The following is a 13,105-nucleotide window of genomic DNA, read 5'->3' as shown; positions in this document are numbered from 1 at the left end:
GAAAAGAATAATGACCTTTGCGATACACCCCTTCACTTTTTTGACCGCCCCCGTGTTGTACCCTCGCAACTTATTGATTCAGTGTTCAGTGGGTGCTAAAAAAGATCAATTATTACTCCGGGTCGTCAAAAAACCGGCGAAAAAGGAGAATTCCGAGCTAACCAACGCCGACTACAGAAATAGAGACGGTCCATAAATCTTTTTCTCATTCCTTCTCTCCAACCCCTCCACCCCTTGTATTTTTTCCGCCGCCCCCCTTTCTCCTGTTTTTAGAACAAGGCGGCGTGGCTGAAAACACAAAAGCACGTATTACATACTACTGTAGAATAGAAAAAACAAAAGCGAAAAAAAAAAGGTCGTTTGGCTTTTTCCGGTGGTCTGTACTTGCAAACGAGTTTTAAGCTAATGTTTTTCCATTACTTGTTGTGGGTCCGAGTGTTTATGACCGGAATGATGGGGTGTAGTGTAAACGGGAGGTGCAAACGATATCCACTTAATCCCTCACGCGGTGTTGACAAATTGCGACGCTTGTAATTGGTGACGAGTGTGGGCTGCTAGATTCATGATATTACCGTTTGGTGTTCTGTCGCATTCCATGTAGGTGCATAGTTCATAAACGTATCATGTGTGTGTGGGTGTAATTTCGGAATTTTAAATTTTAGTTACATACCCACACAGATGGAAATATTTATTTTTCGTTTGAAATATCCGGCATACCTAGTGAATTTGATGTATTTACGTTGATGACTGATCAGATTATTTGCGTACATTTTGTTTAAGGAAAATTAAGCACTGAAATTAAATGTCGCTGACGATATCTTGTGAAACATTTTCTAGAAATTATTTCATAAGATACATTATGATTCTATGAAACTTTTATTATGATAGAATGGTATTTTTAAAAATTGATTAGCATGTCTTTTGTTATTTAGGATTATTGGTGAAATTGTAGAAGTGTTAAAACATGTTTAGACTCGTTTTATAAATAAAGGCACGTGACTTTTTTTTTTAACACAATGTCGGCAGCTTACGAGTCAACACGTATTTCCATAACCCTGGCATCGAATTGCTGGTCAACAATGCATTAAATATTTCATTCTTCACCATTACATACAAAGTAATTTATTCTTTGGCTTAATACCTTTCTTTACTGTATATAAACCACGAAATCGAATAATGAATTCGATTTTTCGAATTCATTAATTTGATTGTTGGGAAAAAAACTTACTCGAAAGCCCCTTTTTTAATTTTATTTCAATCAATTTTCGTCATTTGGAATTGTTCTTTTGTGCAATCATTTATATATATTTTTTAATAATTGAATCTACAAGTATTATATATGCTTTATAATTTTTTTTAAGTCCACCTGAATTATTTGAGTTTTATTTGGTAGATGAGGTGAAATTTCGAAGTAGAAAGTGAAAACTTTTTGGGTGATAGTATTTATTTCTGTGTGCATTCCTAGAACAGACTATTTCATCTGTATCATTTTTAATTCACTGAGCCCTCGAAAATTTTTTTTGATAGCCCTTAATATATATCGATTCATATTTCCGCATTATTTTTTTAAAAAAAAACAACAACGCACGTCCTAACAGAAGAGAAGAGAAAAAAAAAAAAAAATGTCGGATTCTGGAACGTTAAAAATTGCCCGTAATCGCAGGGGGAAAAAATTAACTTTGCGATCCCATTCCAAAAGTCGCGAGCCTCACTTTAAAAGAAACAAAGGAATCATAAAAGCAGGAAGTGCACCTCTCCACTCACTCGCAGAAACATGGTTGCTCGCTCACCTGTGCCCGTCGTCCAATAATCTCGCCTTATGATTTTCTAAAAGTCGCGGGGTATACGAAATAGCAGCCAACCACCAGCAACAAAAAAAAGTAATCCTTCCTTCATACCTTTTGATCACTCTCTCTACCCGCATAAGTGATACGATCACCCCTAGATGGCGCCACGTTACTACGAGTTGATCACCCGTAGACAAAAGAGCGTGAATCCGACCTCGCGGTTTGAACCGAGACGGTTTGAGAGTTCCGGTTTGTTTTCATTCAAGGTCGCACTACTCGGGCGAGAGGCAGGAACTCTGCCGATTGCGGTTACAGTGATTCTCTCTGTGTAATAGTGCTATGGATTGTTTATAAGTGCGCCAGTGTTTATGTGCATTTATTGGATTTTCTGACGACACGATGGATTACCATCATCATTATGTTGTTACGAGAGGCACATACAGACAAGAGTATAAATTGTAATTTTTTTTAAAAACTGATGTGCCTCAATAGAGAAAGGTAAGTTTCAATTTTTCATCTAGTTAAACATTTAGCTAATTTTTTAAAAGCCTCCAAGCGCGTTTTAATTATTTTTCGAATTAATAATGATGATTTTAATTATTGTGAATGACTAAATTTTTTATTCTTTTGCTATGTTAAGTTAAAACATAATGCACACATGGTAATTCAAAAATGAAAATAAGTAAAAAGATAAAAGAGCACGGAGAGTTCTAATTATTCAATATTTTTGTATTTTATTTTACAATCACCAGTCTGTATGTTGAATTGCACACAACATGAGTACAAATTAATATGTCATCCCATCAACTGCGAATGCTTATTAAAAAAAATATTCATTTTTGAAATTTCACTTGCAATAAAGCGGTAATTCTTTGGTAGAATAAAGATTGATTTCCCATATGGAGCAAATGTGTGGATATTTTTATTGTTGGGTAGATAGTTATTTTTTTTCTCTATTGCCAATTTATTGTCTCGCCACATGTGTGACAGTTAAATTTTGTCAGAATATGAGGGACAAGATAAACAGCCCGTTTAGAAACCCGGTAATGCCGGAAGATATATTTATTTATAAGTTTTATGTCGTTTATATTTATAAGTTTTATGTCGAAATAACGGTAGTTGAAAAATATCTTGACATTTTGTTAGAATGTTATAGTCAAATGCAAAGCAGTATTAATGTATATTTAGAATTGAATCCATAAATGCATAAGTACTTTGAAAAATTATTTAACTTTCTAAAAATCCTGTAAATTGGTATAATATAAAAATTAATACTTAGTTATAAAATAATAGTATAACTAACTATTCGCGCACTTTTATGTCTAATGATTAGAAATATAATTTTATATATTTGTAATTAAATCTTGTAATTCTGGAGTATTGATTAAAATTAATTTCTTACCCATTTGATGACATCTCCCCTGCCCCCCTCCCCTATTTTGTTATCGGTTTTGAGTCTATTTCACCAGTGTGTTTTGATACAGAAAAAAATTAAGTCTGGTGTTTGGCAGAATTAGCTGTAAACCCTGGCGCAAAAATTTAGCGGTGAGGCGATTATGAGAACACCAAATTTATGATCCGCACAGTAGATGAAAAAAAGAAAATCGCCAAGATTAGGATTCATGTGTGTATGTGGTAACCTGTGTGATAAACTCGTAGGTTCCTGAATGGTCTTTTTATTCCTTGAGGGAGAGGGGGGGGGGTGTAATCTAAATCGTGATCTTCGAAAACTTAAGCTTTTCATAACGATTATTATTTTATTAATATCCACTTTCAATTTTTATTTAAAATATGCAACTTTGTTTCTTCTAGAAATAAAAGTTTCAAATTTGTGCCAATAACGCGCTGAAATTTAAAGTAAAATGTTAATTGAATTCCTATATTTCAGCACTTTTGAAATAGCCGTTCATAATATCTGGTAAGAGCTAGCAAAACAATACTAGGATGACAGAAATATTCTAAACATTTCTTTATTTGAGGTATTTCATTAATTGTAAGCAAAAATAATCGAGAAAATTGTCCAATTTTCAATTTTTTTTTATGTGATATTAGATTGCAATGTATATATGAGCTCTTGTTTATTTTGATATCATTTTTGTACTGAGCTTGTTTTTCGCAATAAATTGAATTAATTTTTAAAATCTTGTGTGTGGTGCAGCATGTTTTAAAAGCTTTTGAGCCATGAAACCAAAACAGTTTTCAAAAATAGATTTAATATTTTTAAAATAAATCCATAATTCGTAAGTTTAAAATTGGAATTTTTTTTTTTTTTATGAATTTCATTTTTACTAAATGCTTGATTGTTTATTTTCTAATTATATATCACATAACTATGAAAAAAATAGTATATAAAAAAACTTTTATATTTAAAAGTATTGTTCATTCTCTTGATTCTCTTTAGATATTTTCAGATAGTACTTTCCGACGAATTTGAGATGTCTCATTTTAAGTATATAATTTACATACATCATTTTACATTCTCATATTCGAAATAAAGAAAATATTGTATCAACCAAAAAAAAAAAAAAAAAAAATTTGAGCTTGCAAACTCTGAAGAGTCTAAGTTTCAGATCTCCCTGAATTTGTAGCTATATGAATTTTATATTGTAGTTTATTTGTAGCTATATGAATAAAATTTGGTATGAAATTTTTATCTAATTTGTAAATTTTTGTCAATTTTGAATGGAATCCGTCAAATGATTGTTTGGCTGTCAGTGTTTGCCTTGTTAATGCGATATTTCTTACACGCTAAGATTTACATATATGAAATTTGGTATGTGATCCTGTTATTACTACAGTTGTAGTTCTGTAAATTAATTTCTTAAAATATTTTTTAGATTCAGTCAAACGTAAAAAAAAAAAAAAGCATTGTAAATGCATACTCGATTTTCTTTTCTATATTACGTAGTACGAAGTATTCATATGTGAAGCTCTGAAAATAAAAATTTGAGCACTCGGGCATTTACGGCCCTATTCAAGATCGACAATTTCTGCTTGCGGATGTTGTGGGACATCTTTATAGATAATGCTCTAGAACGTTTCAAAGAGCCCACTTCTGTTGATTTAATATGAAAATGTTAATAAGGCCCAAAATTATTTTAAACATTTGTTGAAGTTTTATATTTATTTTTACTGTCATTGTTGAATATTTCAGTTAGAGCTATCAAATGGAAATATGTTTCCAGTTTTTAAAAATTAATTTTATTTAAAAATATAATGTTTTTTTAAATACTTTCAACCCTCAGTATTGCGGCAGACATCATCTTGATTATCAAAAGTTCCATTACGACGAGGTTCAGTAAAAAAATGAATTTAAAAACAAATTTTGTATTTATTGCACAAAATAAAATGCCATACCGAAGATTATAAGAATAAATACTATAAAATATGATTCGAAATTTGAGCAGGTGGTATAGTAATGGCATTAGTTTAGTTAATTTCTATGGAAATGAATTTCTTGATACTCCGACAGTATTTAAAAAAATAAATATTTGCCAAATGCCGTTTTGTTCCAATGATTAAGATGACTTTGTGGTATGTAAATGAACATATGTATATTGCCTCGAAGAAAATACGATTTATAAAATAATTTTATTTAGTTTAAAAGTTGAATTAAAGACGAAATAGATACGCTCACACTGTCGCTTCCAAGCTAAAGATTATAATAAAATACTTTAAAAAGAATTAAATCTCCTGCTGCTTCTGGAGCAGGTGTTAAAACCAATCACTCTCCCATGTTTCCAATAGATATTTCTATTCCTTTATTTTAATTTAATTAGTTTTCTTCGAGCTATTAAACTTTATTTCATTTACATTTAAACAATTTAAAAATTTAAAAAAATGTATAGTTCTTTTCAGTATTCTGAGACAACCACTTTTCGATGATTCTATCTCACTAAGGGGTGAAATGCGGAAAGATGAGTGCATTTTCGGATTATACTTTATTGCTAAATGTAAGCGTTTCCGCCTTCCATCTTACCTCGCACCACTATTTTATTAAATTGAACCCATCCTAACGCATGCGCAAAACCGCAGAAGGAATCTGAGAAGTTTTTATTTATTTAAATCTGGCATTTCAGGTTAGAAATCTTTTTCTGTCCTTAACTTCTAGGCAGTTGTAACTACCGAAAGTCAAACTCAATAAATTTTCATAATTTTATTTATTATTCTATTTTAATTTGTGTAGATATTACAGGGAAGTCAACCATCTAACTCTCCGACCCTCCCTAAGGCACACGGATTTAAACCATAAAACTGAATGACCGGACCGCCGCAACAGCAATTGGCGGGAACTGTGGTTGAGTCCTAAGGGCCGCCACCGGCCAAGGTACAACCCTCCCCGAAGGAAGTACGTCCCGTCATCGATGGGAGGAGCCAGATCCCCCACCTATTAGTGTACCCTCCAGGGTGGCGAGATCCAACCACCATGCCGGAAGCATCTCATCATCATTCCGAGGTGCCCCCCCCCCGAGGGACAGATATTACAGGGAAATCGAAAATTCCAAGCGTCCACTATTTTCACCTACTTGAGCTAGATAACGCATCTACGAACTCATCCAAAATGTTTACTCACCTTGCAACGCATCCCAGATAGGTTAAAAATCCAATCAAAATTATTCTACTTACTGTTCAGCAACGGATTGTAAAACCCTCCGCTCTTTTGCGCATGCGTTAGGATGAGTTTTAATTACTCGTATCTAATAGGATGTGTTTACATTTACTAGTATCTTATAGAGGGAATCCAAGGTCAAAGGGAATACCGGAAATGCACTCATCGTTCAGCGTCTCACCCCTTACTGAGATGGAATCGTCGAAATGTGGTCGTCTCAGAATCCGTTGACGAACAGTATCTTTTAACAAAAACATTTACTAAGTAATATTATTATGATGCATATTCACCTGTTATGTCCAGAGGTTAAGAACCTTGTATTGAGGAATGCGATACTCCCCTGAAATCGCAGTCGTTTATAGTCTGTCTATATTCTGTAGGTTGTTCAAACTCACATTTTCTGCCTCGCAACGCTGAGGCAAATAACAGTGTCACTTTTTTTCTTCTTTTTTTTACACAGCTGTTAAGGTATTCCCGAAACGTATTGGCGTGGAAAAAAAAAACAAGCTTTGTCGAAAGCATGGCAACGGAGAAGTAGAAAGAGTGAAGAGTAGGGAAAACGAGTGAACTTGAAATTACTACAGAAATTACACAGGCTATAATAGGATAATACAAGCAAAATGTTAGGGATCATAATCGTGAACATTAGCAGAAATATTTACAAAGTCGTGTCATGAGAACCATTACAAAAAATGTGTTATTATAAGAAATTTGCCTAAAAATAAAAGTAAGAAAATTGAAATAGAACATCTGTGAGCCATGCTTTAAATTTTGCTAAAATTCTTTTTTTTTTTTTTTACTAATTTTTATAGCAATTTCCAGAATGTAAGTATAAAATCTATTGAGAGCTCATGCCACCTGACTAGGGATTGCAATATCGGACCAAAAGTTCAATACCGGTATTCGGTATTTTTTAGATCTTAATACCGGGATACCGGTATTAATACCGGTAGTAGACATTTAGAAAAAGAAAGAAAATACAGGTGTTTCTTTGTTTTATTTGCCAGTTTTATTAGAAAGTGTAAATATGACAAAAATAATTTGTAACATAAATTATAACAGTATATAAAGAATCACAAAAAAGTAAAGGAACATCTTATTTATTTAAATCACAAAAAAGTGTAAATATCACTATTCAGTATGTGGTACTATTACAAATTTTTGAAATGTGATCTTAGAAAACATAATACATCTATTGTACTGTCATTAAGCCTGGAACGTAATTTTGCGCAAAAATTACCAGCTGTCGAAAACGCTCTTACGGCGTTTCTAGTTGGTGATACTCTTATCAATGCGCGATATACTTTTCCCAAGTATTTACCTCTAAATCCTTCATCTTCAAATAAATCGATTTCTCGTCGGATGGTTTTGGATATAGCTGATTTCTGTATTGTTTTTTTTTTCGTTGAAATGTTTTTATTTATCGCTAATTCTAATTTTTGTTCAAGAGAATTCCTTTTCACCATCGACATTAGTGTCATCGTAAACTTCAATAATTGTACCGAATTCTTCTGAATGGGGATAGGTTTGTGGGTAAAAAATTTTAAGAACCCTTACTATAAACTTGATCAGATTTGGATTGGTTAATGTCTTTTCTTTTTCATTTTCACTTTAAAAATCCTTACAATTATTTAAATACCATAAGACATTTTCTAATTCGGTATACCTTTCTTCTATGCGACTTTTCAATGTAATATATAATTCTTGAGGTAGTAATGTGTGCTGTTCTTTCATTGACTGCGACATGACATTTATTGTTACATTAGCTGTTAATAAATTATAATCTCTCCAACATAATGCCTCAACAGCAAATTTTATTGGAAGTAGAGCTGATACAGTTCTGGATATTGAATCGAATTCACTATCAGAAAAATTAATTTGCAGGTTAAGTCAATTATTGCTTTTTGGAGTGGATTTCACAATTTCAAAAACCATATTCAAACCCATATCGATTCAAATCCCTATTTTGTCGAATTAAACCCATCCTAACGCATGCGCAAAAGAGCGGAAGGTTTTATAATACGTTGTCAAACAGTAGTTTATACTTCTTTTGATCGCACGATGCAACTTTGTATTCAGTCTAATTTCGCCCGTTAGTGAGACACAAAAACAAAAACGTATACTATTTTGCTGTGTTGGCGATCCCTGAACATATACTAGAGACAATTTAAATAATTTCTATTAAATACCGAAAAAACGGTATTTAAACTTGTGAATACCGAGAGTACAAAATTGTACAAATGGTTCAAAATACCGGTATTCGGTACCCCCGTATACGGGTATTGCAATCCCTACACCTGACAAATCAAAAATCGTCATTTGGTTCCACTGGTTTTACTTTAACAATAGCGGAACCCTCCCCCCCCCTGCTGCACCTGCTGCTCAAGATAAGAAAAGAATGGTGTTTTGAGTGTCAGATTTTTTAACTAAATCGCCAAATTTGGCAACAAAAAAAAATGGCTATTTATATTAACTTTAATATAAAATACGAAGTTGTTTCTAGATTCCAATTTAATCAATTATCTCTGAAATTAAATTTATTTTTCAGTACCGATCTTAAATTGAAAATAATAAATGTTATGATATCGTTTTCTGGTGTCCGTATGTTCTAAACTAGAATTCTGTCTTGTTCCAACTAGAATTCTTTTTTTTAAAAAATAAAATTGCTCTATTGTAATATCGTTATGCTGTTTCTATTTGACTGAAAAATCATTTTCAAAATAATATTTTGTTTTTTGCTAATTTTATATTCTAGTTAATACTTGTAGAATATTAGTTTTTTAGATCGTATCGTAAATTAGATCATATCATATTTTAATAATCAAAACATTTCATTCCCTCTAAGACGAACCAATTACTTCAGTAGAGTCGTAAATTGATGGAAAATTATTTTGTATTAAAATTTTCATTCCTATTTTTGAATAGGTTTTTAAAAGTTTTTAAATATTATTTAGAAATTGTATTTATTAATATAAAAAAAAATGATGCAGCTATGGATTTCAAACGAAAAATAAGGTATTTAATAGATATTATTTTTAAGATTTAAAGACTTTAGATAAAAATTTAAACTTTAAAATAAAGAGTTTTTTTTTATTGCTCTGATGGATTAAATTGAATTATGTAAGAATTAAATGTCTCAATCTACATTTTAATATAATTAATACTCAATTTCCTAAATTATAAATCGTGTTTCTAAATTAAAGAAACTATGAACAGTTATCTTTTCTGCCATTTATATTATAAGGTAGCGAATATAAATTTAAATTTCACATATTGATTTTGATTATTTAACGCTTAACTGTTTTGCTCGTATGCCGTACGTGCATCGATTTATCGAAGTTTGATAGTTGTAAGCAAAAAATAAACCATTCATAATGATTGTAATTCAATATAAAAATTACTTTGAAAAAATACTTAGATAGATAATTGAAGTATTTAGTGGCCTTCCATTTGAATCAAAATAAGAAAACATTCCAAAATAGAAGGTGCCATCTTATTAAATAGTAAAGAAAATAAAACATTTAAGTGGTTAAATGAAAATTTATAATTAAACATAGCTTAGTTATTGTTCCATTTTTTAGCAGAAATGGGGGTGGGATGGGAGGATTCTGAGAAACTTTTTAAGAAATTGAATATTAACCTGTCTTTAAAAAAACATTTCACTGTAATAATTATTTTTCTGTAAAATAATATTTATACTACTAGTTTTCTCGGTAAATGGAGCCATTTGGCAAAATATTGGCTTCAAGAACGAAGGGGTATGTAAGAGAAGGGTATGTAAGAGAAGGGTATGTAAGAGAGGGGTAAGTAACAGTAATGGAAAGAATAGATTGGTCAGAAGTAACGTTAGCCCCTCTACAAATACTGTTACGCTATTGGGTAGCCCTTCATTGAAACTAGATTCTTGTATAGGCGTCGAATTTTCAGATTGTGTGGATTTCTCAGTTAACTCTTAAGAAACTTACGATGCCGGTGCGAAAAAAAAGGAGGGGGCGGTTATGCGTGCCCTTAGATCTACAACGCGAAATTTTCAGGCGTATGGGATTGAGGTAAAATATCTTCTATTTCTTTTTTTTATCTAATAATTCAATAATATTTGTTTAAAATTATGATTATTTGGAAATCTTAAATTGCGAGTTGCAACGTCCCTATATCGACTAGAAAATTTATTTTGCGTACGTTTTCTTATTTCAAATTCGAAATATTATTTTTAGCAGTAATAGCTCGTAAAATCTACTTACTATCTTTGCTTTAAAAAATTACTTTCAAATTTGTTAACCACCTATCTGTTTAATTTCAATGATTCTCACAATTTTTGTATCTAGTTTTAAAGTCTATGAAAGAAATGGTTCAAGAGATGTTCAAGATTTGTTAGTTTTTGTTACTTCTGTTTTAAATTTGAGTAGATTTTAAACTGTTATTGTTGTATACTATTTTTTGGCTGGACAGTTCCGTTTTACATTACATAACATTAAAATTACTTTAAAACGTTTTCTTTTAAATAATTTTTGAAATTAAATTAAATAAATTCTGATGTGTGAAATTATTTTCCATGATTAAATAATTAAACTAATCGTTTAAGAGAAATCGAAAATATTATTCGCCAGACTTAGTAAAAAGAACCCACGTGTTTATTTCATTGCTTGCTGAATTTTTGATTCGCGCTTACATTAATTTCTAAGAAATTCCATTTATCTCATTGTAGCTTAGTGAAACATGGTCTTTAAGATGTATTTGTTAGTTTTTGTTACTTCCGTTTTAAATTTGAGTTTGATTTTAAACTGTTATTGTTGTGTACTATTTTTTGGCTGGGCAGTTTCGTTATACATTACAAAGCCTTAAAATTATTTTAAAACGTTTTCTTTTAAATAATTTTAGAAATTAAATTAAATAAATTCTGATGTTTTGAAATTATTTTCTTTGATTAAGTAATTAAACTAATCGTTTAAGAGAAATCGAAAATATTATTCGCCGGACTTAATAAAAAAACCCCACGTGGTTATTTCATTGCTTTCTGAATTTTTGATTCGCGCGTGCATTAATTTCTAAGAGATTTCTTTTATCTCTACGTAGCTTAGTGAAACATGGTCTTCAAAATTTACTTGTAAATAAATAGTTTTTATAACTTTCTAGTTTTAAATTTGAGTGGATTTCAAAACTGTCATTGCTGAATTCTATTTTTCGCTTTAGTGCTTCTGATTTACATTATATAACGTTAAAATTATGTTAAACGTTTTCTTTTAAATGATTTTAGAAATGAAATTAAATAAATTCTGATTATTGAAGTTATTTTTTTTTGTCTGAATAATTAAATTATTCGTTTATGAGAAATCGAAAATAGGCTTATTTGGTCAACTTTAAACTTGACGTCACTATGTTCCTGATAGTTTAAAAAATGTATAAAATATTTACATTTTTGTGAGAAATTGGTTAAAAAGCTTGTGAACAAGAATTTGTCAGTTAGAAATCAAAAGCGTTCTGATTTTTTTTTTTTTTTTTTTTTTTTGTTTAAAATGAAGTGTAAAGCAAAATGTAGTTTAGAATATGTCAAGTGATTTGTTCAAAATTATACTAAGATATATATTACCTAGTGCTGAATTAAGAAACTATATGTAGTTTTATCTAATCTTTTAGATGCTATAGGCTTAAATACTAGATTCTTTTTTTTTTCGTGTTGTTAAGTATTAAAACATTAAAATCTTTTTAAATGCATAGAATGCTTATTCTGTAGTTTGGAAACTGCAGCATTTACAGAAATTACTGTGCCAAATTTGAACAAAAAATATGCATTAAATTTTAATTTGTAAGATCTTTTGTTAGAAAATCGTATTAAACTCTATAATTGAAAGGAATGTCGTTAAAACGTTGATTATGAAAAATATAAAAATGAATGTAATTTTGCAAAAAATGAATCTTGAACCAAAATTGAAACGACTTTATAAAAGAGAACTACATTGAAATTAAGAATCTTAAATCGCCAATAATTGGCTTTTTAATATACCTTAAGAAGCATTTTGTAATTAGTCTGATAGATTAACAAAAAAAATTTTAATGATGTTTTGATGTTAGTTATCAAAATAAATATATTTTGCATAGTTCAGTTTAAATTCTGTCATTTAGATATCACAGTTCCAACAGGAATTTCACATTCTATTTCTTTTTTAAAATCATAAAGTGTATGCGTGTAATATGAATTTTATTTTGCAGATAAATTTTCCCAATCTAATTAGTTATTATTTATAATAATTTAGAAATATTAATACTAAAAGCAGTTATTGTTATAGGAATAAACAGTAATGGCAGCAATAAACAATTAAATACAAGTCAGATGATACATTCATATCTTATTCTCAAGTCTTGTTACTTATTTCATTCTAATTTTATTTATTATTAGTTTCTTTATTTTTTTATACCCATTCTAAAACTTCTTATGGGCTGCGAAAGCGCCATAAAGAATAAACAGTGTTCCCTCTGTTAAAACTGTAATCATGTTTAAGGGAATGAATGTGATCGAAGGCAGCGGCGAGATTTCCTTGTGCGAAATAAATCCATGTATTCCCTTCTCTATATCGATCTCGGCCTTCCTAAGTTGCGAAAGGTCTTTATCGATTAAATGGGGATAGTACTGTCTCCCTGTTTCAAATTGTGGTTTAAGGTGAGATAAGCAAAGGAATAGGTTTCGTTTTGTCACTCAGTTTCACATCTATTT

General features: G+C 30.5%; 1 protein-coding gene across 4 annotated transcripts in view; it reads left to right on the top strand.

Annotated features, from left to right (window-relative positions):
- LOC129988084 (zinc finger MIZ domain-containing protein 1-like) overlaps nt 1–13,105 on the top strand; it is a 213,915-nt gene that overhangs the window by 159,528 nt on the left and 41,282 nt on the right. For 2 of the 4 annotated variants that reach the window (XM_056096209.1, XM_056096208.1), the window contains exon 1: nt 2,064–2,285. The exons of the other annotated variants lie outside the window; for them this stretch is intronic. In XM_056096209.1, the coding sequence (XP_055952184.1) occupies nt 2,266–2,285 (20 nt within the window). In that variant the 5' untranslated portion in view covers nt 2,064–2,265. Of the gene's footprint in view, nt 1–2,063; nt 2,286–13,105 lie in introns of those variants that run through there. 4 annotated transcript variants of the gene reach the window in all.

This window comes from Argiope bruennichi, chromosome 10 (assembly GCF_947563725.1).
Source record: "Argiope bruennichi chromosome 10, qqArgBrue1.1, whole genome shotgun sequence".
Taxonomy (NCBI): Eukaryota; Metazoa; Arthropoda; class Arachnida; order Araneae; family Araneidae; genus Argiope; species Argiope bruennichi.
The sequence above is the reverse complement of the archived record's forward strand: the minus strand, read 5'-3'. Positions and strand labels throughout refer to the sequence as shown.